Genomic DNA, 27,455 nt, shown 5'->3' on the forward strand with positions numbered 1-27,455 from the left:
ACATGTACTTCTGGAAATAGTTTCTTTTATTTTTTACTCCATTCAAAAAATCTAATTCTTATCTTTTGAACAGTGAAAAAAAATTGAATTACCATGAATACATTATTTTGGTTAGCACAGAATTTCAAAAGAGACTAAAACTACAAAATCAAAGGAGAGATTTACGATAAAAAAAAGAATTCATATTAATTAGCATTTGCTACGTGCTGTGCATAGCACATGTTGCTAGTTTGAAAACCTATAGTAGAAGCGTCATATCTGTTCTATACGGAGTATATATTACTAGGAGATTTCGGTTCCTAGTAATATACAGTATGTCCCCAAACCAATTCTACTCTGTTGAGTGATCGCACCCAATCCGCACTTGATCATCTTAATTATTTCAACCTCTAATCTCGCTTCCGCATGAAAATCCTAGCCACTGCCATTGACGAGATCATTTCAAACTTCTACATTCATTTTGATGCAAAGATATTTATAAACTTTCACAGGTGAGGCAAACCAAGCTTTACAGTAAAAAAGTTATTTCGATTTGCTCCGTTTTCTTTCCATTTTTTTAACACCGGTTAGGAAATATCAAGCCCTTATCCCGCAAAGACAAATAACAAACCACTATACGGCCTCACCCTTTGGGTCGTACACAATCCTTCTAATAGAAGTCAGATCAAGGCACAAAGGCCTTAATACAAAGTTAGACTACAATTGGTACGCCCGCAACAAAACCGTACAACATACGCTCGCAGTTTCTTTCTTGCCTTAGTGTGTTTTTCACTTTGCGGGGAAACATAATGAAACCAAATGTGGTGAAGCAAATTAACCTGTCAAAACCATAAGAAATTCAGTCGCCGCAAACATGAATTTGAAAAAAGCTACGCTTTGAATTTTGAAGGCCACATCTTAGAACTGGGAAGTTTAAAAAGAATGACGTAGCAGAATTCACTAGAGAACAGTTAGCGTACAGCTCCAAACGATTAAGTGTTCTAGTCCCCGAACGAGTTTATTGCGCACAAGAAAAGAGGAGAAATCTCAGAATATTATTGATGAAAAGTTGACTGCTAAAAGAGATTACAATAACCCCTTTTTATAGGGAAACCCTAGCAATCCTACTAAAAATAGAAAGAAAATAAAAGGTTTCCCAACTGGAATCAACACAAACGGAATTACGTACTAAAAGTTATAATGAATATAAATCTTTCCTAAAATGGCAAAAATATCAAATTGTGAGTCTAAACGAATGAATTAGGCCAAAAACCACCATGCGTCACAACCTTATGTTGGTGCCAATTGACCACACCGTGATTTTGAGTCAGCCCGTCAAGTTTGGACCGGAGCCATGCTCATCAAACGGTTCAATTGGGCATAGAATTGGGCCGCAACCTATTCTGCATCAAAGAAGCTCTAAAAGTAACACCAATGGTGTTTTAGGAAAATAATTATTCCCCAAAATTAATAATGTGCACAAAAGTATTTATTTTACATTTAAACTCTAACACTCCCCTCAAGCTTCTTCTTTTTTTAATCGGCAAAAAAATTTTATTAGGGAACTTGATAAGATACACCAAGTAAGGGAAGAGGAAAAAAGAATCTAACCAAAAGTTGAATAAACAGCCAAAAGAGACAAAAAAAATCCCAAACACAAATATTACAGCTCAAAACTCTCAAAATGCCTAAAAAGTCCAAATTTTACAGTTTAACCCAACCCAAAAGAAAACCCCAAACCTAATCATAAACACACAAACAATAGCCGCCCACCGCCGCCCTTCACCGATCAGAACAGCACCAACCCACCATCGAACAGTCACCACCGTATACCACCAAACCACCAATTGGTCAACCGACCGGAGGAAACTTCCCAAAACCCAAACAAAAACAACTGCCGCAGATGCTACACCTTGTCGTTAGGCGATTACCGTGACCGTGACGGCCAACAACAGCCACAGCGGGAACCACGCCACTCAGGCTTTACACAAAAACCGTCACCTCAATGCACTTAGAAAATTATACTCCCTTTTAAATACGGAAAAAGTATTGCTGCAGATACTCTTGGACTATTCAAGCACTTTAAGTCCTATCTGATTTCAATTTCCTACCATTGGTTAAGCCTCAAATCTTCCTCACTCCAGTTTTTGTTCCACACAAATACTATCATGACCAGACTAAGGAATTAGAAATGCATGAGGTATATGTCTAAATTCAAGGTCTACGGCCAATTAAAAAACAATTTAATTTACTCCTTAATCACACCTGAATGCAGATTAATCAAATACTCCTATAAAGAAGGGATTTGTTTCCTCTTAAAATCAAGAATAACAAATTGCATACCAATATTATATATGCAAGCCTGCCAGTGTTTAGATCATCAAAACAAAAGAACAACTAAAAATAATATCACTAATCAACGAATTTATAATAGAACCATGATGACCAATCAGAGCAAACAACGACTACATCACATGATGTACTGCAAAAGTGTAACGAAGTTTCATAGCAAAGGCAAGTTAAACTATGTGCATATATCAATTTTTTAGCACAACAGCACTAATCACAACGACCACCCAAATTAAAATTCTACTATAACGGAAAATCCTAAATATCGTTCCTTAGACTGTTAGAGAAAATATATGCAATATAAGGAATAACAATTCTAAATAATATTCATCGATAAAATTGACAAAATTAAATAAATAGAGAAAGGTATAGAATAGGCTATGGGGTGGTCGAGGCACGTGATAGCGCTCTCCTAAAGAACGATATACCCCTCCTACACTGGGTTGAATAGTACTCCTTTCCCAAGATACATTGACATTCAAGTTTCCTTCTGTGCAGTGAAGCAAACTTACAAACCATGTAGTTTTCGAACACTCAGAAATCAATATAAATTTATGTCACATTATAGTCGTAGAAATTTGTGATAATGAAGGCTGTAATATGAACAGTATGCTTCTGTGAGAGATATATAGGAGTAGAGGAAATTGGAAGAGCAACATATGGTCAGGAAAATAACATTCAAAGATAATGAGTGGAATAAGAACTCAGTGATTTTTCCCTACTTTTGCTGCGTAGGTATATGACAAATATATAGTAGGAATTATAATGTAACAATAGTTTGTTAGGGTTGAGAGAATATTTCTCTAATTCTTAGGAGAAAATTAAGAATCTGAGAAGACCAATCTAAGGGGTATACAACTCATTGCCCCACGTTATCAATCTTTTACTTGGAGAATACTTTCTATAGGAGCCTACCTAAAAACACAAATAGATGACAAATATCATCTCAATGACCAATTAAATAATTTATAAGTGTAAAATATTATATTAGTAACAACAATTGTCTGTACCGAAATTCTCTATATCTCTGTACCCCAAAGAACTGTCAGCTGTTGGATCACATACAATTCTTGAAAAATAAAAAATAAAAAATTAACACAATCTAATGACCCAAAATACACCGATATACTGGTACACCAAAAACTAGTTACAAAGGATCTTTCGTGATTTTCTCTTCCTTTTTTCAACGGCTAGAGTGTCCGGATCAACTTACGCGCACCTCAACTATTCCCATTAGGTTGTCATTGCCCAAGTTTCTCTTCCTGTGAGACAGAAATTACCCTAATCTATATAGAAATTTGGGACTCTCTATATAGACACCACAGACTTGTAGAGTACTGCTATTGAAGAAGCAGCAAAACCCAGGAGCCAGAGGGGGAAGCAAATTGGCTTCTACCTAGTCTGGACCTCATTTGCATGCTCCATACTGGCGTTAAAAACTCTAGCACAACAAAAGGGCTATACGTACATTTATATATACAGAGGTAGATATCAAGGCTGCAATAGGGGAATCTGAAGAATTTGCTGCGGAAGAGACTGCCTCGAGCAACTTTCAGATGGGTAAAGGTATATATGTTCACTATCCATAGAGTAGGTTGAATGCACAGAAATGACCATAGATGATGGTTTTTCCCGCGGTGCTAACGGCTTAATAACTATCTCTGTAGCTTCACCGAATGGCTTGTCTCTTAACGGGGTTGATCACGTTAAGACGGTCAGCAATGAAGGGGAATTTGACCCGAGGGCCCCTCCTCCGTTTAAGATAGCCGAGATTCGAGCTGCCATTCCCAAGCACTGTTGGGTGAAGGACCCATGGAAGTCTCTGAGTTATGTGATTTGGGATGTCCTTGTTGTTTTCGGACTTGCAGTTGTTGCAATTTACTTCAACAATTGGGCTGGTTGGCCACTTTACTGGGCTGCACAGGGGACCATGTTTTGGGCACTATTTGTGCTTGGTCATGATTGGTAACATAATGCTCACCTAGTTTTATTGTTCCAATTTCCCCTTTGCAAATCAATTTGTTAAAAATTGATTTCTAAATTTCTAAAATTTCTAAATCAAATCACTAAATCGATAGTTTTTTCATTTGCTACAACCGGGTGTCGGGCTAGCTTACTCTCACCTTAACTGATCCCGGAAAAGGGGTTTCTCTAACGGTGAGAGTTGAACCAACGAGCTTGGGGAATAAGTCTTTAACTCTTTGTCATGCTCCTACCCGACCAATCGCTTGGGGTTCCTGTTCAAAATGATGGTTTTAACAAGAACACCGCTAGAAAACGACCGCTGTTTTAGTTTTGGAAACAAATTTTTGAGAAGTGTTATAATTTGCAAAATTGATTTGACAAAAAACATGAAATTTTGTATTGAGTTTCCGGGTTTTTACAGCGGCCACGGAAGCTTTTCCGACAGTCCCTTGCTGAACTGTGTCGTTGGGCATCTCCTGCATTCTTCAATTCTCGTACCTTACCATGGATGGTGTGTTCTTGATTACCTTCCTACTTAATAATGCCTCTATTTGTACATCTCTCTTGCCTGATTTTAAGAAAGATGAATGTTATATGCTGTGAGAGATGTTACAGGAGAATTAGCCACAGAAGGCACCATCAGAACCATGGAAATGTTGAACATGATGAAGCATGGGCACCGGTAATCCTACAATTTCGCCTATGCCTAGCCTTTTGTTAACCGACTCCTATTTTCCTCCTTTCTGGTCATAAGATCGTTGATGATCATATTGTTATGGGTCTAACTATTCGTATGGTTCCAGATTACCGAGGGTAGATACAAGTCTTTGGATATTAAAGTCAAAATTCTCAGATTTAAAATGCCTTTCCCCTTGTTTGCACAACCCATATATTTGGTAAGAATCCTTTAATAAATTCATTCATGACACTAATCTTCTGAGAAAACTTAACTACCATTGGGTTGGATTACAGTGGACTGGGACTCCGGGGAAGAAACGTTCTCAATTCAATCCTTATAGTAGTTTATTCCATCCTGATGAGAGGATGTACGTGATCACTTCAACCATTTGTTGGGCCCTGATGGTTGGCCTGATTTACTACCTAACCAAGCTAATAGGGCTTGTTGAAATGCTCAAGATCTACGGTGTTCCACTCATGGTAAGTGTACCATTGTATTCTCAATAAGAGTTGCTCAAATTTCAGCAGATAGGAAAGAACTTACTGGTTCAAAACTAGTAGTTTAGCTCCACTTGGCTTGGACTTAATCAACTCCTCTGAATCGGGTTAATAACTCTGCAGGTTTTTGTTATGTGGTTCGACTTTGTTACTTACTTGCATCACCATGGCCATGAGCAGAAGCTTCCTTGGTACCGCGGCAAGGTACTAACAATGTTTTCTAGTGCCTCTTTTTAGGTTTGTGGGGAAATTATGTGCAAATGTTCTTGTTATCACTTATGATACCGTTGTTGCCTAGACTAGGGGTATCGTGTGTCGATTCATGAAATTTTTGGATTTATCTACATACCTCGGATATGCAAAATGACAAAACGTTCATAATATTACTTAGGCTCCGTTCCCGAAAGAAAAATAAGTACTTATTTTTTAAAAATGTAATTTCAAGCTCAAAAATCATGTACTTATGCAAATAATTTTTCTATCAATATGGATTTTGTTTAATAGATCTCATTGAGATCTTTTATACGATACAAAAAAAATTAAAAAATTATTTTTCATTTACATTATTTTTTAGTTGAAAAATATATGTGAAATAAGTACTTATTTTTTAAGAAAGTGTTCTGGAACAGGGCCTTAAGAGTGAAAGGCTACAATACACACCCCTTATGTAGGTGTGTATTGTGGACACGCTTGCCCCGGAAGATTTTTATTATGAAAAATTCAGGTGCGGCCCTTTTTCGGAAGTGCGCGGCGAAACGCCTCGATTCAGAGTCGCCACTCGGGTTTTAGCGGTGAAAACACCCAAGGAACCGAACTCGAAAACGTTTGCCACGTTTGTTTGATTTTGAAAAAGGCTTGTAGACTGGACCGTCGTCACCTTCGATATCTGAGGTTCGGGAGCCAGGTTACGAGAGGGGAAGGGTTTTATGGCATCCCTCTCACCCAATCCGGAGATCGGTCTCTACTCGGGCATTTTTATAAAACATTTGCATCCTTCTCTCATTTGATCATTTTTTTAGCCAGTTAGAGCGGGGGAACAGATAATGGGGATTAAAGCACTGTAACAAGTTGCATTTATGTGATAAAATGTTTATGAATGATTGCTTGTAATGATAAATATAGATTGAGAACAAGCACTGAGCAACCCGAGTAAGTTGAAGTACGCTGCCCTGGAGGGATGTGAGCAGGCTTCGCACCAGCATGCACTGGCCGAACCAGTGCATGCTGATACGACCTGCGCACGCCACAACACAAATGGCGTACTCCACTTATGTAGTTTCTCAGTCTTTGTTTGCAATCCTCTGGGCTCTGGAAAGGGACCAGCGCACACCCAGGACAAACCACGTAGTTAATAGAGCAAAATAGATATGTTTACAGAGAGGTGGGATGGCTTCAAGCCATGAAAGACAACAGAATGCCCCAAAAACAGTGCGCGGACAGAAAAGAGGCCAAAACTAAGCTAAGATGCAAGGGCCAGCCACTGGATCCTGGGCAACACTGCCGCACGCCAGTCATAGAAGACCGTACGCCAGTCCGTCCTTAATCCAGTGCTTGGCTTTGCATCATCTGGGCTCTGGAACACGACCAGAAGGATCCCAGATGGCCTTTTGAACAAACAAGGAGCAAGCAATAACTACTACAGCTAAGCAGCACTAAATATACAAAAAGTAGTAAACTGATTATTAGCATGCTTTGATGATTGACGGAAACGTAAGCTAACCTAAACGACGATCAATGATCCCCACGCCAGTAGCGCACATACTGCCATGACTGGCGTACGGCATAAGTTTACTGGCGTGCGCCATGTCTTATCTCACGCGACTGTTGTATTTCACAAGTTTAAGGCCAGGACTAGTATTACTTACTAGCCTGGACCTTACTGGTTCCCCTCAGGAAATGAAAACAGAAAGGAACACAAAGGTGGTATACCTTTGCTTGGGATGAAAGGATAGCTTGAGCTTTGATTTGGGGAGATAGAAGGTGGTAATGTGAGCATGTATCAGTGGAATGTGAGACTGAAAGACCCCTTTTTTACTTCCTCTTTCAATGGAGGAGTAGAGAGAGAGAAGAAAAAGAGCCTTGGGTTCTTTATGTGGTTAACCCCTTGCAAATGAATGCAAGGGGGGTATTTATAGACAAGAGAGGGCCTGAGGAAGGGGGCTGATCAGTTGGGTTAAGGGTTTGGTTAGGTTAGGAGAGGGCCTCCCATGCATTAAATGCATGGGACTTGGCTTGATGGAGGGTCTAGGAGAGAGAGGGAATGCCTCTGCCAAGAGTAATCATCAGGGAGACTATAGCCGACGTCAGGGTGGCACAAAAGTCTCGTCCATGTGGCTGGATAAAGTTGATTTGACTAGGATTGACTGGCGTGCGCCACATATGGACCAGTGTGCGCCAGTGAAAACTGAGTCAACGGCCGATGACCAATACGTGGCAGTCAACTGGCGTGCGCCAAGGGAATAATGGCGTAAGCCAGTTTGGGTTTTGCTGGGGCTGTTTGGCTCTGGTTTAAAGGGTTTGGAGCAGGTTTGAAAGAGGTTTGGGACGCTCGAAGCTCAAACACACCATTATCCTTAGGCTGTTTTCGACCGTATTCATCATTGGGGAATCAAAGACCGTAACTAAACTAATCTGGACAGTCCAGAATAGGGTGTCTACAGTAGCCCCCCTATGACGGCACTTGGAGTACCATTTGATCGGGTACAAGTAACGTCAAAGGTTTTCTAGACACCCTCTTCGAGGCTATCCAGAACACGGGAACTTTAAAGAACCTGTTTGATTCGAACTTGGATGGACGAATAGATCGCCGCTTTGTCGCCGTAACTAATCAGGCATAATCATGTGGACTCTCCTGGGGAATGATCCATTGTGCAAAAGCATCGACTCCGTTGGGGAAAGAGAAACATTGGACGGGTGGACCGTCGTTGACTTGAAATTGACCCTTGATGTGCACCAAAACGTCAACCTTGGATCCAATTGATAAAGTATGACCGAGCCTCGAAGAGAGACTGCCTACGTATCCCTTTCTAAGAATCAGGTCAAAACGTAATTCAGGCAAAGGTTCACTCGTGTGTTTTACCTCTCCTTTTATGCTCTATCTTTTGCCTAGTACCGCCCTTTCAGGTCTTCGATCTAGCGAGCTTTCGACTTTTGGCCAATTCATTTTTGCCTAGACCGCCTACATAGGTTTTCGGTCTAGCAGGCTGCTCTAACTTTTGCTTGGAATCGCCCACCCTAGTGGTTTTCGATCCAACGAGCATCTCTCAGGGATAATAACGCTTGAGTTGATCTAGGTTGACCAAAGTATTGAATTTGTTGCCATCGAGGTCGATGATCTTTGATTGTAGCCCCAGATAGAAGGGCTTTGATAGTGAAAGGGTCCTGACTGCTACAATTGGAAATGCCTCGCTCTAGACCTCTTTTACACCCTTTTAATGTGCGCGTGATGGAACACTGCTGTTACTATTTTGAACATGGTACGAGGCCTGGAGCCTTCTGAGCTTCTGCTTTCTGGCTTGGCATTCGGCGGCAGTGGATTTGATACTTCTTTATCCCATGATCAACGCCAAGCGTGTCTTTGTGAGACCATGCCAAGATATTGTTAAATTCTTTGAACAAGTCCGAACGGGCGCAATACTCTTATGGGGACAGCGCTGAACCAATTTGAACCATCCGGGGGTCTGCCCCATCTTTCAAGTTTATTTGAAATTACTTCTTCTTTTTAGAGGCTGAGCATGCCTTTCGTCTTCCCTTCCGGCGAGGGAATACATTTCCTTGGGGATGATCCCATCGAAATCTATCCCTTCGTCGTCGGGGTCGACACGGTTTATTCAAAAGCCAGCAAAGTACTTAAAAGCAGGATAATGTATATCATAAGAACCCTCGGGGTTGCCAAGTACAGCAAAAAGACTCAAATTGAGAATAAAAGTTACGACATGGAGGGCCAAGAGGCACAAACTCCGACTTAGAGCTAGACTTAGACGACTTGACAAACACTGTGTCAGACTCAGACTCGGAAGTGTCAATGCAAAATAGACGCGATTTGAAAATGCAACTTTTATAGTTGCCTTTGACTTCCTCGCAGAAAGGTGGGAGCTAGAGGACAACAGGCTCAAGCAACAGCACTTCGGCTTCTTCAGCTTCGCCGTCCAAACCCACTTGAGAGAACTCTTTGAACAACAGCCCCAAATTCTCATTATTGAAGGATCTCAGCCAGTCCGTTTTCTCCTTTGATTGATTAAATTTCCTCTTGAATTCCTCCTTAATAGGCTCCTCATCACTATCAACCCAGGTATCGGCGGTAAGGACCTCGACTGCACCTATGGTCATCAGGTTAGCCTCGGGTTCGGATGGGAGAGACAAAATTGGCTTGGTTTGATTTTCTGGGATAATGAAAAGGGTTGGGTTGAATATGGTGGAGCTAGGTTTGATTTGAGTGGAGCTTGAGTTGATTTGAGTAGAGTTGATGGATATCTAGCTAACACATGGGTTGGAATCGTGTTGGGGTATGAAGTTGGATATGACATTGGGCTTTGATGGGAGTGGAGCTTGAATGGTGCCATTATCAATGAGATTTTGAATTTCATGTCGAAGACGGAAGCAGGCATCGGTGGGATGGCCAGGCATTTGATGGAAAGCACAATAGGCATTTGGACAGTAGGATGCCGGGAATGTTCGAGGCGAAGGAGTTGGAAGGAGTGGCTTGAGGAAGCCAGCTTCGAGGAGCTTCTCATAAACCGAGGACAAAGGTGTGGAGAAGCGGGAGAAGGTCCTTGGTGGGTTCCGACGACCAGATTGAGGAACATGATGCACTCTCTTGCCTTTGGGATTGATTTCTTTGCCGCGCATATCCTCCTTTTCGGCGTTGGCTTTGAACAAGGATCCAACATTCTCCTTCGGGTGAGTCCTGGCTTCATGAAACTCAATCAGGTCTTTGAATGTCCTTCGAGCACTGCTTGGTTCCGACCGCAGGAGTGTGGCAGGCCTGAAGAGGTTCTTTGACTAGCCCCAGATCCGGCCTTGACATGACGGAGGCGAAAAGGCCAACCAGCCCCTGGACCATAGCCATTTGTTTGTCCATTTTCTGGTTCATTTCTTAAACAACCCTCTTTAGCTCAGCTAGCTCTGTTCGTGCTGCCATTTTGGATTGATGATTGAGGAGGGTAACATGGCTTTGGAAGTGACGGTGAAATAGCCCTGGTAGACGCTCCTAAGTAGGTTTGGCTCTTTCCTTCGGTGAAATGGCCTAGAGCTTTGGACAGCAAAGTAAATGAGAACTTAGTGGTGTTCCTGCAGCAAGCTTTTTGAAAGAATTTGAAGGAATGCAATGTGCACATCATTGTCGTTGGTGTCCTCCTAGACTCTAGAAACGAGTTTGTCTCATGACATTCGGATGCTGCCAGAATCCTCGGATTTCTTTTTTGACGATGTATCCTTGTTTGAATCGACTAACACTAAGAGATGTCAAAATAGTCTAAGTCTTTGACTACTCTGTTCTCAAAATTTCAACTTTAGAGGTTGGAACAACTCGGAGTAGATGACGTGATACTGGAACCGGGGCGGCGTAGGTGGCAACACTCCACTGAGCCAAGATGGTGTAAGTGTTTAGCACTTAATCTAGATGGTGTAAGTATCACGGCATTCTCTCCGTTGTTCATAGTTTTCTGTTTAAAACTTCGATTGGGCGTTAGACAAGGACTTAGAAAGTCTTGATTTCCCAAAACATTGTTGATTCAAAGACTTTGAAAATTTGATAACGTGCACCATCGAGATGCACGACTCGTCATCGGTCCAAGGCAACGTCGAATGGGCGCAAGACAGACTCGACAAAAGACAAACCTAAAAGCCGCCCTAGCATGCTCCTACGCAAACGGTCATGAATGTATGTACAGGCATGCGATAAGGAAAGCAGTAACACGTAGACAGGATATGAGGGTTAGATGCAAATAATCCTACCCTGCGGGTTCCTGTCCTAGGTTGAAAGGTTCTAGTGCTTTGTAAGCGCTGTAGAGGCCGGTTTTGGCTTAAGGGGTTCCTTTGACTAGAGCCGCGATATACCTCCCATTGCAACGCGTAGAGCAAAGCAACGGTCGAACGGTAGTACGACTCATCATCGTCCAAGGTTGTTGGGCGTTCGAGGACCCCGAGCTCCAATAAATTGTGCCAGTTACCTAAAACACCTCAACGGGGCTGACCAACCATCGATGCGAACAGAGAATGCCGAAGAATGATTTGATGAGAGAGAAATGCAACGTTTTGAAAACAAATGCCCTTTGAAGTTTGGCTCACTTTTGTTAATTAATACTTGGAGAAAATTACACAAGTGAACAATAGTAAAAAGCCCCAGTTCGAATTGGTCGGATGCTGAGATCCTGTTACGTTACCATTCCGTTCTTTAGCAGCGCGAAGCATACTGTTTTGACAGGCTTTTGAAAATTGTTCAATTATATATTAATCGCCAAATACCAATCAATGCAATGTGTTCCCCAACGGAGTCGCCACAGTGGGCACGCTTGCCCCCGGAAGATTTTTATTATGAAAAATTCGTGTGCGGCCCTTTTTCGGAAGTGCGCGGCAAAATGCCTCGATTCAGAGTCGCCACTCGGGTTTTAGCAGTGAAAACACCCAAGGAACCGAACTCGAAAACGTTTGCCACATTTGTTTGATTTTGAAAAAGGCTTGTAGACTGGACCGTCGTCACCTTCGATATCTGAGGTTCGGGAGCCAGGTTACGAGAGGGGAAGGATTTTATGGCATCCCTCTTGCCCAATCCGGAGATCGGTCTCTACTCGGGCATTTTTATAAAACATTTGCATCCTTCTCTCATTTGATCATTTTTTTAGCCAGTTAGGGCGGCGGAACAGATAATGGGGATTAAAGCACTGTAACAAGTTGCATTTATGTGATAAAATGTTTATGAATGATTGCTTGTAATGATAAATATAGATTGAGAACAAGCACTGAGCAACCCGAGTAAGTTAAAGTACGCTGCCCTGGAGGGATGTGAGCAGGCTTCGCACCAGCATGCACTGGCCAAACCAGTGCATGCTGATACGACCTGCGCACGCCACAACACAAATGGCGTACTCCACTTATGTAGTTTCTCAGTCTTTGATTGCAATTCTCTAGGCTCTGGAAAGGAACCAGCGCACACCCAGGACAAACCACGTAGTTAATAGAGCAGAATAGATATGTTTACAGACAGGTGGGATGGCTTGAAGCCATGAAAGACAACAGAATGCCCCAAAAATAGTGCGGGGACAGAAAAGAGGCCAAAACTAAGCTAAGATGAAAGGGCCAGCCACTGGATCCTGGGCAACACTGCCGCACGTCAGTCATAGAAGACCGTACGCCAGTCCGTCCTTAATCCAATGCTTGGCTTTGCATCATCTGGGCTCTGGAACACGACCAGAAGGATCCCAGATGGCCTTTTGAACAAACAAGGAGCAAGCAATAACTACTACAGCTAAGCAGCACTAAATATACAGAAAGCAATAAACTGATTATTAGCATGCTTTGATGATTGACAGAAACGTAAGCTAACCTAAATGACGATCAATGATCCCCACGCCAGTAGCGCACGTACTGCCATGACTGGCGTATGGCATAAGTGTACTGGCGTGCGCCATGTCTTATCTCACGCGACTGTTGTATTTCACTAGTTTAAGGCCAGGACTAGTATTACTTACTAGCCTGGACCTTACTGGTTCCCCTCAGGAAATGAAAACAGAAAGGAACACTAAGGTGGTATACCTTTGCTTGGGATGAAAGGATAGCTTGAGCTTTGATTTGGGGAGATAGAAGGTGGTAATGTGAGCATGTATCAGTGGAATGTGAGACTGAAAGACCCCTTTTTTACTTCCTCTTTCAATGGAGGAGTAGAGAAAGAGAGAAGAAAAAGCGCCTTGGGTTCTTTATGTGGTTAACCCCTTGCAAATGAATACAAGGGGGGTATTTATAAAGGAGAGAGGGCCTGAGGAAGGGGGCTGATCAGTTGGGTTAAGGGTTTGGTTAGGTTAGGAGAGGGCCTCCCATGCATTAAATGCATGGGACTTGGCTTGATGGAGGGTGTAGGAGAGAGAGGGAACGCCTCTGCCGAGAGTAATCATTAGGGAGACTGTAGCCGATGTCAGGGTGGCACAAAAGTCTCGTCCATGTGGCTGAATAAAGTTGATTTGACTGGGATTGACTGGCGTGCGCCACATATGGACCAGCGTGCGCCAGTGAAAACTGAGTCAACGGCCGATGACCAACACGTGGCAGTCAACTGGCATGCGCCAAGGGAATAATGGCGTAAGCCAATTTGGGTTTTGCTGGGGCTGTTTGGCTCTGGTTTGAAGGGTTTGGAGCGGGTTCGAAAGAGATTCGGGACGCTCGAAACTCAAACACACCATTATCCTCAGGCTGTTTTCGATCGTATTCATCATTGAGGAATCAAAGACCGTAAGTAAACTAATCTGGACAGTCCAGAATAGGGTGTCTACATGTATCATATGCACCCCCATTGTTTACCATTGGAGGTTTGAAAATTAATCTGGACCCTTTAAAATGTTACGATAGATTACAACAAATTAGCAATTACCTAAGAAAAGTGTAACCCTATTAATTGACCCCAAAAAAAAAAAAAAATTTCCCGGAAGCCTCTCTATTTCTTTCCTTTCGACAAAACAAAAAGATTTATTTTTATTTTTTAAAATTTGAAGTTAGAATTATTTTAAATACAAATAGTTTACTTCTTTTATTGGTTTCATTAATTACTAAAACACAAAAATATAATTGTCAAAATGTAATAAAAAGTCAAGCTGAGACATTTTTTTACTGAATTTTTGAAGTGTTTCAAATATGTAAGGCCAAATTTTTATTTTGGAATGTTTTTAAAATATTATACTATTGAATTTATTGCACAATAAATTTAATTGCGTAGTAAACGTTCACAGAATAGTTTAACTATCATTCCATAATTAGTTCTAAAATAAAAATATATATTTAAGTCAAAGGGTTAATTAGCCGAGTCGACCATCTGAATAAACAATGAGGAAACACTAATAAGGAAGCTAATGGGTGGGCAACTTGGTGATGGTGACCGTAAGTTATTCATTATGGATATCTGCATAATAAGGGAGAACGGTTTTTAAATCTTATCTCTTTATAAATCCTAATTATTGATTTGCTCCATAAATCCTACATTCCTCCATTTAAATGGCTATTTCGATTGCAAAGCTCCCACCATTGTCCAATCTATAACAAAATTGTCTATCTTTGGATCAATATTTGATTTTACAATGAATACCTTCCACCCACAAACAACCCCCCCCCCCCCCCCCCCCCCAAAATAAATAAATAATAATAACCAAACATTCCATATTCTCTCTGTGTGTGTATGCTATTTTGGAATTTTGAATGACCCTTTGGTGTTACATGAACAAGTTGATACTTTGTTCACAGTTACAATGTTGATTTGCATGTGTGCTAATTGTTTGATCCGCGTCTTCGGATATGAGCATGCACTAAAAGAACTATGTTTGAACCTAATTTAAAAAGAATTATTCCCGTATAAATCAGTTTCGTTGGCGGGGGTGGTCAATAATTTCGTAATTCATTTTAATTGTGCTCAAAATGCATTGCGCCGTGCCTTGCCTTCAGGCACGAGCAAACCCTAGTATTTATACACACACACAAATCTTCTTATAAAGGCGCCCTTATAAGGACGCCTCCTTTTCCCGATCGAATTTTGATGATCTGAGCCGCTCAATGTGTTCAAAACATGATTTTAAGGATACTCGCGAGAAATTGAAAAAAAAAAAAAAAAGACCGGGAAGGGCTCGATAGGATCAGTTTTTGATAAAACGTTATCAAAAATTGATCCGATCGAGCCCTTCCTAGTCTTTTTTTTTTTTTTGCCGATTTCTCATAGATACCTTTAAAATCAATTTCTGAACACATTGAGCGACTCAGATCATCAAAATTCGATCGAAAAATGAAAAAATGTGGATGCCCTTATAAGAAGGGGTCTCATATATATATATATATATATATATATATATATATATATATATATATTAGTGCTTGCCCGTGCCTACAGCACTACGCACCCCAATTGGAATTGTCCGTGCCTACGGCACTTGCTAACTAGTGGCTCAAACACTAAATCGATTCATTAGTACGCACCCCAATTGGAATTGTCCGTGCCTACGGCACTTGCTAACTAGTGGCTCAAACACTAAATCGATTCATTAGTGTGTGATCCTCTTCTTAATGGCACGAAAGAGAATTATCCGTGCTTACGGCACTCCCCTAACTATACATTTAAGCTAGCTACAAAGAACTATCAATTTGCTACAAAGAACACTTCGAAATTGACTTTCGAAAAAAAAAACACTTTGAAATTCAATAAGACTTCAAGTGTGATCACAAAAAGGCACGTGAATTAAAACTCTCCAATGTCAATTAAACTCAATAAGTATCCCCCTTCTCAACAAATGAGTATCCCTTTCTCCACAAAAGGAGTCAAACTACTACAAATTTATGAATATGCTTTTCGAATTTTGCAAGGGAAAGAGATGTTGCATTCAGAAATTCTTGCGGCTATATTATGTTGTTGTGAATCCTAGATGGAGAGAGTTTTTGATATCCAAATCAAGAAAAGCCAGAATAATTTCCACCAAATTAAGGAAAGCTTTTCAAATAAATCTCTTCATTAGTCTCTGAGTGATGAATGTCTTTAGCAAATGTGCTTTTGAATACATAAAGAGGGGAAATGCTCAGGTCGCCATATACTACATCAAGGCTTTGATAGGCCAAGAGTAAAATATTCTTCCAAGATTTCTTCTGAAATGCAATTCAGCAAGCAATTTATCAGTTTATCAAAGCTGCTTTAGTCAAGAAAGCACAGTCGAATTCCCAAGATGTGAATGTTGGCAGTGCAATATTGAGAACTAAAACCTGGTTTGGAATCATAATCATGCCAAATTGCAAGAAATTCATCAATGGGTACATTTGGTAGGCTCATAATTATTTGAAAATCCAAATTTCTTAACTTGTGGACAAACCTTGGAAGCGCTCCAACACTTTGAGTAGTTAGGATCCATGCTTCTTATGCTCCAATCTGCACACTGTTATCTTGTTTGTGGGGAAAAGCTAGATGCAGATCCTCATTGCATAAGAACAGAAAATGTTGATGTAGATACTGAGATACAAAAATTAAAAACAGACATGGAAAAGTACCTAATACATATAGTAACCAATTTTTCGTCCTAGATTCTGAGGAAAAGTACCTAACCCATTCCAATTGAGCCTGAGCACAACAATTAGACTCCATTTAAACGGACTTTTATCATTGTCATTCAAATGAAATAGTTTTTCCCGAAAACATGTTCATGCCTAACCTAATACTAAGAAGCTTACTCCACCTAGTAAGATGTCTACACATTAAGAATTATTAGGCTTTACAACTTCATAATACAAAGTAATCCACTCAAATAAGTTGTTAACAGATTTGACTTTTTAATCAAGTAATTAAGAATCAAGTCGTTAAGGATCAAACCCATTAGTTGCAAGTGAAATTTGACTTTTTCCAGGAGGGATGAAAAACATACTAACAAATAAAGCATGTAGACTAAATAGTAAAAGAACACTTGAAATTGAATGTACATTACAACTGGAATCACCGGATACCAATTTAGATGAACTCCAAAAAAAAAAAATACCATTGGCAGGTGGAGGAATTTTGTGTTTCTTATCCAACTTCAGCAGTTCTAATCCAACTTAACATTTTTTCATCAATGTTGTGTTTCTCTCTCTGCCACTAAGGGTCAGCAAAAACAATAAAGCCAAGGCCACAGGCACACCCTGTGCTCTGATCCATCATAATTACTGATACCAAAACTTCCCCGAAATCCCACCAATGAATAATTTTGCAAGATCAGATTGCATTTGCAGTACAAAAGCTAAGATCAGTTTTACTCAAATTAAAATAAAAAACAAACTTTTTCTAGCAAATAATTGCAAGACCCATAAAAATTCACCCTTTACACAATCCATCGTAACAATAAAAGGTCCAAACGACCAAATGCAAATAAAAACCAATTAAACAACAACAACCAAAGCCAGAATGCAACGATAGGGAAGTGCCTGGCATTGCTATTCCAATTTCCAAGATTACCATTCTTCACAATACTGCCAAAATCTTTTCAAAAGGCAACATTTCAAACGTTAAAAAAAAATGAGGCAAAAAGCCTTACCTTAACACGGAGTTCCTTCATTGGGTGGGGGTCAGTAAAGCTCGAATTGTGGTGACAATAGGTCCCTAGCAATATGAAATATAACTAAGATTTTGCTACTTAGTAGATCATTTTTCAGAATGGATGATCGAGATTTAGGTTGATACACTAAAAAATTGGACCAGCAGGATTCATTTCGCGAAAGAAAAGAAAATAAAAAGGCAACCGTTTTGGTTTTGAAATCAAAACATAATTCTCTGCCTACAAACAGCCCCCACTCAACACTAAAAAAGAAGAAAGCTCTCTGTTTTGCTCTCCAACTGAGAACCACTCCCACACTCGCACCCACTCAGTTCCCACAAACAATAGAGTTTCCTTCTTTCAAAACCCATTTTTCTTTTAGAGCATCTTTCCGAGTTAATGGGTTCCTAATCCATTTCTCTTTTAGAATCCCAGTTTCGTTGATTGCCTTTGGTAAGTCAGTGGTGGTATTTGGTGAGCTGAGCAAGAAACCTATTCCTAAATCAAAGACCATCATTCACCACATGGGTCTGTGTGGTATCGGAACCCCTTCTGGTTCTGGATCACTCGAAAGGCAGAATGGAAAGCACAAAAAAAAACAAAAAAGCATGTTGCAGGCATAAATTTCGAACTGAAGAAAACCCAATTGAAATAGAACCATAAAAGCACCCCAAAAAAAAACACCAACAGACAAAGTCCGGCGGTATGTGTATGTGGAGGAGAGAGGGGGGTTGATTTTGATCAAATAATAACAAGCCCAATTGGGCACTAACCTGAGATTGAGCAACAGCGGTGCTTAAAGGACAACGGTGTTTGATGGAGCTGGCGGTGGACGGCGGTAGGAGTAATGATCGTGGGCTGTGAACTGATGGTTAGGGTTTCAAATTTTGAACTGATGGCAATTTTGATCGTGGGAGTAATTTCACATTGATGGCAGTTTGTAATTAAATTAAGGGCGCTGCTATTCTCAGCCCTCTATTTACTCCCATAGCCCGTTAAAAATTTTCAATTATACTCGACAGTTAGTTACCGAAATTGAGATATATTTTCAGCATCCAATTACCGAAATATAATATTTTTTTCAACAGATGTTTACCGAAAATGCATGTTCGGCAGTTGTTTACCGAAAGTTGAACATATTTTCGACATGTAGTTACCGAAATATAATCTTGTTTTCAACAGCAATTTACTGAAATGTTATTTATGATTTTCAACAATCATTTACCGAAATTTAGTGGGCTACGGGAGTAAATAGAGGGCTGCGAATAGCGGCACCCTAAATTAAAGAGCCTGGACAGTTTAATAAAAGGGAAATCTCACCTCAACCTTTAGATCAATTCAATCTCAACCCTTATACTCAATTTGTCTTGTGTGGAGGCCCACACCATTGTGTTTTATTAAGGTATTAAGGATATATATATATATATATACATATACATACACAGTCCCCATCAGGTAAGGGCGCCCTTACCTTGTTAAGGTAAGGGCTTCCCTTTTTCTCCCTTTTCTCGATCGAAGTTCGATGATCCGAGCCGCTCAATGTGTTCAGAACGTGATTTTAAGGGTACGCGCGAGAAATCAGCAAAAAAAAATATTAGGAAGGGCTTCATTCGAACAGTTTTTATTTGAACCGTTCGATAAAAAACAAACAGAAACTGCTCGGATAAAGCCCTTTCCGGTCATTTTTTTTTGTCGATTTCTTGCGAGTACCCTTAAAATCACGTTCTAAACACATTGAGCGGCTCGGATCATCGAAATTCGATCGGAAAATGGGAGGTCCTTACCTTAACAAGGTAAGGGCGCCCTTACCTGATTGAATCTGTATATATACATACATATATATATATATATATACAGTCATTTTCAAATGAAGTAAAATAAGGACCTCCCCATTTCTCCAATTTTTCGATCGAATTTCGATGATCCGAGCCGCTCAATGCGTTCAGAACGTGATTTTAAGGTTACTCGTGGGAAATCAACAAAAAAATGACCGGAAAGGGCTTCATCCGAGCAGTTTTGTTTGAACCGTTCGATAAAAAATAAACAAAAACTGCTCGGATGAAGCCCTTCTCGATCATTTTTTTTTCTGATTTCTCGCAAGTACCCTTAAAATCATGTTCTGAACACATTGAGCGGCTCAGATCATCGAAATTCGATCGGAAAAGGGAGGTCCTTATTTTATTAAGTTAAGGTGATCCTTAGGAGAAGGGGACTATATATATCCAGTTCAAGTTAGGACCTCTTACGGTCAGGACCGTCAGCACTTCTCCTTTTTGATCAAATTTCGATGATTCGAGCCGCTCAATGTGATCAGAATATGATTTTAAGAGTACCTACGAGAAAATGGGAAAAAAAGTAACCAGGAAGGGCTTCATTCCAACAATTTTTTATTGAACGGTTCAATAAAAAAATTGCTCAATTCAAGCCCTTCCCGGCCCTTTTTTTTGCCAATTTCTCATGGGTATCTTTAAAATCACGTTCTGAACACATTGAGTGGCTCGAATCATCGAAATTCGATTGGAAAAGAGGAGGTGCTGAAGGTCCTGACCATAAGAAGTCCTGACTTGATCCTGTAAAATAAAGGGAAATTTAAATAGGGGTCCTATCCTACATTGATACTTAAGTCCTAATCTTTGTAGGTTTGAAAACTTATGTTTTCATTCTGAAATTTAAAAAATACTCATTTAGCCCTTAATAATTTTTTTATATTTTAATAGAGCTGCTACACATACCAAATTAAATAAGGGATATTGACTTTGTCCATGTTTGGACAAAGTCAATATCACTTACTTAATTTGGTCCCCGTAGCTGCAATCATGACAAAATCATCCGGAATTACGACAAAATCATCAGGGATGTAAAACTAATTTTTTAGTTAGTTTAAAGTCCTAAAATTCTTTACTAAATAGGTAAAGAAATTCGGAATGTAAAACTAACTTAAAAAGTTAGTTTAAGATCCTAAAATTCTTTACTATATAGGTGAAGAAATTCGATTTTTGTATTTGTCATGATTAAGGGTGTTTTAGGTATTATTTAAATTTCAGGATGTCGACTTAAGTATTCAAACCTAGTAGGATGGACACCTAAATAAGTCTATGAAACAGGATGGCTATTTAATTTCTTCTAAAATAAATAACATTAATTAGGATCTTGAACTATCATGTTTTTTCACCAATAAAACATACTGCGGAAAACGTAAACAGAATAGCATCGTACATGGATCCATTGCAGAGAAACTGTGAAGAGCGTAAGCTCGTGTGAGGGATAGTTTCTCTCTCAAGACTTTATAACTATTAATGACAGCTTAATTGATGGTAATAGCTGAACGAACTTCATGGTCTGAGAGAGGACCGACTCCTCTTCTTAAAACAAAAGTTTCATCTACCACCATTAATGAAAGAGCGTTAATGTGAAAGAGTCGGAAAGTTATTACGCGTTACCTTAAAAGCGAGAGGAGAAAGCTAATCCGGCCATTGCATTAACGAGGGTCATTAATTTCTTACATTCTCCCACTTGGCCCGCATTATAACTCAAGTTGCTTTATATGGAAACATTAGGCGCGCTATAAAATCGTATAAGCTCGTAACCCAGCTCGATCAACCGTAATACTATGACTGAACAAACCACCAATGTGAGTCATGGCGGTTCTACATCGATATTAACATAGTTCCTTCCATGTACTATGAACATTGACAACTTATTCAACATAGTCATAAACGGACAAGGAGCACCTTATAGGTCCAACAATAATATGTCTTTTGTCAAAGACAATTCCTGTTATTTGTCATTCACATAAATGTACGTATACATTATCAACGGAAAAATATCAGAAACACTTTTATTGAGATCTCTAAATGTCAAACAACATGAAAGCATAAAACACTCCAGGATCATAATAATTTCCATGGGTGACGTTCAAGACCTATACTATTGGCATGACCCCTAAATGTCTTTTTCGGTAACCCTTTCATTAGTGGATCTGCAATCATAAGTTGTGTGCTTATGTGTTGTATTGACACTCTTTGTTTTTGAGCTTTTTCCTTAACGACAATGTATTTCAATTCCATGTGTTTAGCACCATTAGAATACTTGTCGTTTTTTAGAAGAAAACAGCTGCAGAATTGTCATAGTAAATTTTCAATGGCTTGGCAATATGGTCAACAATCCCAAGTCCTGAAATAAAATTCTGCAACCACAAACTATGAACCGTGGCCTCAACGAATTCTGCTTCCATAGTGGATGAAGCTATGATAGTTCGTTTAGCACTTTTCCATGATATTGCACCTCCACAAAGAAGGAACAAATAGTCAAAAGTAGATTTTCTATTATCAATACATCCAACAAAATCTAAATCCGAGTAGCTAATCACCCCTAAATTATCAAATCTTCTAAATGTGAGCATGTAATCCTTAGTACCCTGCAAGTACCTCATCACTTTCTTTGCAGCTTTCCAATGCTCTACTATAGAATTGTGCTTGCGACCTCAATGTGTATTGTAATAAGAATACCCCAAGCGTAGGGCTAAGTCAGTTGAAAGCATAATATCCGGAAGTCCGGAGTCGAATCCACAGGGAGCCAATGGAGCTAGGCCAGAGGTTTGATTAACAAAGGGCTTTTAGCATTAGGACCGCCAACCTTTAGTTCGGCTTTGAGACGACCAACTTTTGAGTGAGGGAAATTCTCTCTACCTCCAAACTTTAATTGAAAACAAAGATTGACTAGAAATTAAAAGTGGCAAGGTCTGAGGGTTCATTCCGCCCATAACTTAGGACGTTCAATGCTTCTCTTTGATAACTCAAGTGAGAGTCATTATCATTTGATCTCACCCGGAAGATTTAACCATGAAAATCAAGTTTAATTCATACAATAGGGTTTGGAAATGGAAAGTAACTCATTTAGGCATTTTATCAAACACATAGAGTGCCATGGTTCTAAGTATTGGGTGTGCCAAGGAGACTTGTCTACACACAATCAAAGAAGTTAACAACCCTAAATTAAACCAAAGATTATAGTTCAACAAATTCTTTGAGGCATTTTGGCAAACACCTAGAGTGACATAGCTCCAAGCATTATATGTGGCAAGAGATCAAGTCATTGCCTACACATAATCAAAGAGGTTAACAACCCTAGGTTTTGTTACATAAAAATACACTTAATCCATTCACAAACCACATTAAGCACAAGAAATGAGAGAAACCATTAAACTACCTAAATCATGGGGTAAAAATCACTCCATGACCGAGCCTTAAACACTACTCACCTATAGTGGGTGTAAACACAAGGCAAAACGAAGAGAGATATGAAAACATGGGCAAAAACGAAAATAAAAGCTAGATTAATGTAAAGAACAAGAGTACTTACAACATTAATAAAGGAAATCTACCCCAAAACCTTAGCAACCCCCTCCTTTGAAGAGAGAAAGGGAGCTAGACAAGAGAGGAGGAGAGGGAGGTAGAGAGAGGAAGGAAAAATGAAGAATGCCCTAAAATCGGGTTAAGGGTGGTATATACCCCCTTTACAAAACAACTACAAAAATGCCACTGAAAGTTCGTGCAGGGCCTTGGGGATCGATTCCCATACATTGGGGGATCGATCCCTGTGCTTTCTGGATGCTGCAGGAGCTGGTAGGGTGGGGGGGATCGATCCCCATACACAGGGAGGTCGATCCCTATGCTGGCTAGATTTTGCAAGCACTTTTTCAATTTCGCGGGCTCGCTCTGGACACTCCCGAATTTGGATTTGGGTGTTTTTTAAACCGTTGGAAAACTTGTTGAGTTTACTTTCTAACCCAAGTGGTTTGGATCAAAAGTATTTTGTACATCAAAAGATATGACAATTTTACCCTCAGATGGTCGAAAAATGAATTGCTTTGGGTAAGATCCTCACATCTCCCTCACTTTCCTTGACCCTTGGACATAAATATACTAAAAAATGAGAGGCCCCATTTTCAAACTTTGCCTAGGGCCTCGGAAGTCTCAAGGCCGGGCCTGCATACCACCCTGTCTGATTGTGAGGGGTCACTGGTCAGGGCCTATGTTTGAGAGGTGTGAGCCTTTGTAATTTGTATCAATAGTAACACTATGCCTACCTCTAGGCACCCTCTAAATACCAAACCAAAGTACCAAACCAAACCGAGCCATGTTTCCCAATCAATTGGGTCGACGCCACCTCCAATACCATTAGTTAGATATCACTTTGTTGCCTTACGTAGAGAGCAATGGATAGTACTTAGTGCTCTACTTAAGTAGATATTAATATCTAATTGGTGATGGTGATTCTACTTAGTGCTCTCTACTTCGATATCAACAGTATGTTGCCTTTGGAACACAATCTATTACTTCGATATCAACAGTATGTTTCCTGAGTATGCTTCAAAGCTTCTTTTCATGAATTTTGGGACTCGGTCGCGAAGCACCATGTGGTCTTGGGTCCTTGGACACACTCGGGGCTATCCAGGGCCTTCAAATGCGTCTTATTCACACAATTTACCTGAAAACGCCAAAAATACACCTTTCGTGCAATATCATTCAAATCAAGCAAGTTATGCACTTATGTGTGACAAAAATGCGAGAGATAAGCCCTATTATTTACGATATTGAGGGCTTATCAAATTGCTTTGGTATCTATCTAGCATACCAACAGCAAAACTGATATCTAGTCTCGTGCAAGTCTGTGCGTACATTAAGCTTCCTACTGCAGATGCCTAGGGAATCCTTTCCATTTCTTTACATTCCAATTCATTCTGTGGGCATTGCATAAGACTAAATTTATCCCCTTTCTAAATAGGGGCATCAGTAGATGTACATTTCTCCATACCAAATCTCTCTAAAACTCTTTCAATATATGCTTTCTGAGATAACCCTAACAATCTACGTGATCTATCTCAGAATATTTCTATTCCTATCACGTCCTCACCCATATCTTTCATTTCAAAGTTTTCTAAGAGAAATTTCTTTGTTTCGTGCAACAAACCAAGATCACTGCTGGCAAGCAAAATATTGTCAACATTTTTCAGGGCCATCTATGCTGTTTTTCAAGGCCTTCTGAGCTATTTTTCTGGGAATATTCCTCCACTATAACAGCTACAAAGACGTTATCGCTACATGGAGCATAATTGAGCCATCTTTATAGAAAAAATAGTTAATGCATACATAAAAGTCAGAATATGCCCTGAAAAATATGAGTTTTTTAGTTTTTGACCGATTCAAAGGGCCACATGGCATCAATCAAGAGAGTTTCCATCATTATCAATGGTGGTAAATATTTTAAGCCTTTCAAATAAGTGGGACCAGTTTTTGAAGAGGTTGGAACGTGGCCCACTTTCAAGGCCCTCTGTGTTGTTTTTCAGGACCTTCTGAACTGTTTTTCAGGGGATTTGTTGTTATAAATAGGGGAAAGTAAGATAGGCCCAAGGCTCTCTACTCATCATTCAATATCCAGTCAATTATCTACAGCCTCCTAGTTTTTAACTTTTTAGTTTCCTAACTTAGTACTTTTTCTTTCATCAAAGGCTCCTAATTTCGATATTAGAGAGTTCTTACTTGTTTTTCTTTCCAATTCATATAATTATTGTCACTTTATTCACTGAAATACAAGTGGCTTTAGTTTGTTTCTTGTTTTATATTGTTATTCACTGAATTATTAGGTCCTTCACGAGCAAGGCACCTTCGAATCAACTTTCACAGCCCTTTGATGTTGTGACACAATCGTTTGCACGGAAGTTAGAAGTAGGGCACAATGATTCACTTCTCGTTTATACCACGACACGATCTTGGCACACCCTTTTCACAACAATTGTACAACATTCCTTGCTGATAGGTAACGTTGTTCCTTGAACGCATTTGGACGGAACATAATGGAGTACAAAAGTTACGAAACACACCAAAATGTTATGAATCCTATTGCTAAAAAGTTACTATATTTTATTATAAAAGTTATGAGGTGCACTAAAATGTTACTATTTTTAGGAAAAAAAGTTATGAATTTTGTTGATAATAAGTTACGATTTTTTAGTATAAAAGTTACGAGATGCACTAAAATGTTATGAATGACCTATTAAGTGACCAAGGTCATATATTATGAGGTGGCACAATATAGACCACGAAATAGGTGCATATGGTACACACCTTTAAGGGGACGGGAGTGTGTAGACTTTACCAACTTAAGATTCCTTTTTTATTTTTGAGTTGAATTACTATTTTAGAAGTTTGCCTTCACCATTTCATGATTCATGTGAGATTTTTAGGCACAAGTCTACAATTAACTTGAATACTAGGGGTGAGCATGGACCGGATTGGTCCGGTTTTATAGTAAACCAAGAACCAAACCACTACCTACGGATTAAGAATTTGGAGAACCAAACCAACCCATAAAATTCATATAACCAAAGCAATCCAAACCATTAAAAGGCGGTTTGATTTCGGTTTTGAACCACGGTTCGCTCGGAAATTGAGATATCATCCCCATAAACTATTTGAAGTACTTAAAATTGAATACTAAAACTTATATTAAACTAACTAGTTATATAAAAATCACCAAAACTCACTAACATCAACTAACTAAATAAGAGTAGAATATAAGTAATTAGTGAAGGAATAGAACCATGGAATAGAGTATTAGATTAGAAAATTCATAACAGAGCGAAAAGAGTGAGAAATCAATTGACTTAGTCGAACCTATGTTTAGTGTATTGAAATTGTAGGAATAGGTTATCGCATATAGAAGTTTAGGGAATCAATTTAGAAGTAAAATAATAGGGTGGTGGAATAGAGGATTAGATTAGAAAAATAATTTTGGGTGGTTTGGAACCAAAACCGTTAATGTAAATCCACAGACCAAACCATTTAACACAATTTCTACATTTTTAAAATCAGAACCAAACCACATCACTAAAAAACCAAACAAACTAGTCTGTTTGGATTGGTTTGGACTAGATTCACTGTTTGACGGTTATTTTGCTCACCCCTATTGAATACTAATAAACATTCTTCCTCGGTAAATGTCCAACTGAAGAATTTTCAACATGGGTGTCCTTCGAATATATATGTTTTGAAGGGTTCGGTGTAATATAGATTGGTGAATCAAATTGAGTATGCCATGTTCATGTCCTTTGTTTTCACTCAACAGGAATGGAGCTACTTAAGGGGAGGGCTTACGACAGTCGATCGTGATTACGGAATGTTCAACAGTATCCACCATGACATAGGAACTCATGTTGTTCACCATCTGTTTCCTCAGATTCCCCATTATCACCTTGTAGAAGCGGTAAGGATTTGATTTAATTTCACTAGAAATGTCTGATTATTAATTTGTTCCCTATTAAAAATGGTAAAGGTTTTTTTTTATGTTATCGCGATGCAGACGAAGGCAGCTAAGCCAGTGCTTGGAGAATACTACCGGGAGCCAAGAAAATCACCGGGGCCCATTCCGTTTCACTTGTACAGTTACATGGCAAGAAGCGTCCACGAGGACAACTATGTGAGTGACACCGGAGAAGTTGTGTACTATCAGAGTGATCCTCAATTATTTGGTTCGTATCAGAAAAAAATGGAATGACCCTTTAATAGAGAATAAGTGGTCCTTGCAAAATGGTTTGTATCATCTGGCCCTATTCTCTTTCATTGTTCCCTATGAAATGGACATTACTGTAGATTTATGTACTCTCTATTGGAGAACAAGTGTCTCACCAAAAAGATTGTATTTGTGGTCTTCTTGTGATATCTTGATGTTTATGATCGCTGATTTGTA

At 39.5% G+C, this 27,455-nt stretch overlaps 1 protein-coding gene and 1 long non-coding RNA gene across 3 annotated transcripts; one reads left to right on the forward strand and one right to left on the reverse strand.

Moving 5' to 3' along the window:
- Window positions 1-3,651: 3,651 nt before the first annotated feature.
- On the forward strand, window positions 3,652-27,455 carry LOC131323270 (omega-3 fatty acid desaturase, endoplasmic reticulum-like). Its single transcript, XM_058354976.1, has 9 exons — window positions 3,652-3,894; window positions 3,996-4,293; window positions 4,715-4,804; window positions 4,909-4,975; window positions 5,097-5,189; window positions 5,266-5,451; window positions 5,593-5,673; window positions 26,835-26,972; window positions 27,069-27,455. Exons 1-9 carry the CDS (start codon window positions 3,885-3,887, stop codon window positions 27,261-27,263), a joined length of 1,158 nt encoding a protein of 385 aa, XP_058210959.1. The 5' UTR covers window positions 3,652-3,884; the 3' UTR covers window positions 27,264-27,455.
- On the reverse strand, window positions 16,124-18,626 carry LOC131323271 (uncharacterized). 2 transcript variants are annotated; one of them, XR_009199139.1, is made up of 3 exons: window positions 18,482-18,626; window positions 16,774-17,773; window positions 16,124-16,654 (listed from the first exon to the last, which is right to left on the reverse strand). It is a non-coding gene; the product is annotated as an uncharacterized LOC131323271 (long non-coding RNA). The 2 variants fall into 2 exon arrangements; XR_009199138.1 differs by having other exon boundaries at window positions 16,124-17,773.

The sequence above is a fragment of the Rhododendron vialii genome, chromosome 4a, assembly GCF_030253575.1.
Source record: "Rhododendron vialii isolate Sample 1 chromosome 4a, ASM3025357v1".
Taxonomy (NCBI): domain Eukaryota; kingdom Viridiplantae; phylum Streptophyta; class Magnoliopsida; order Ericales; family Ericaceae; genus Rhododendron; species Rhododendron vialii.

What these genes read in the sequence shown, in the direction of transcription:
- LOC131323270 (XM_058354976.1), top strand. An exon ending in TTTGTGCTTGGTCATGATTG is followed by an intron (nt 4,294 to 4,714) that starts GTAACATAATGC and finishes GGGTTTTTACAG; the next exon opens with CGGCCACGGAAGCTTTTCCG. An exon ending in TTGCACAACCCATATATTTG is followed by an intron (nt 5,190 to 5,265) that starts GTAAGAATCCTT and finishes GTTGGATTACAG; the next exon opens with TGGACTGGGACTCCGGGGAA.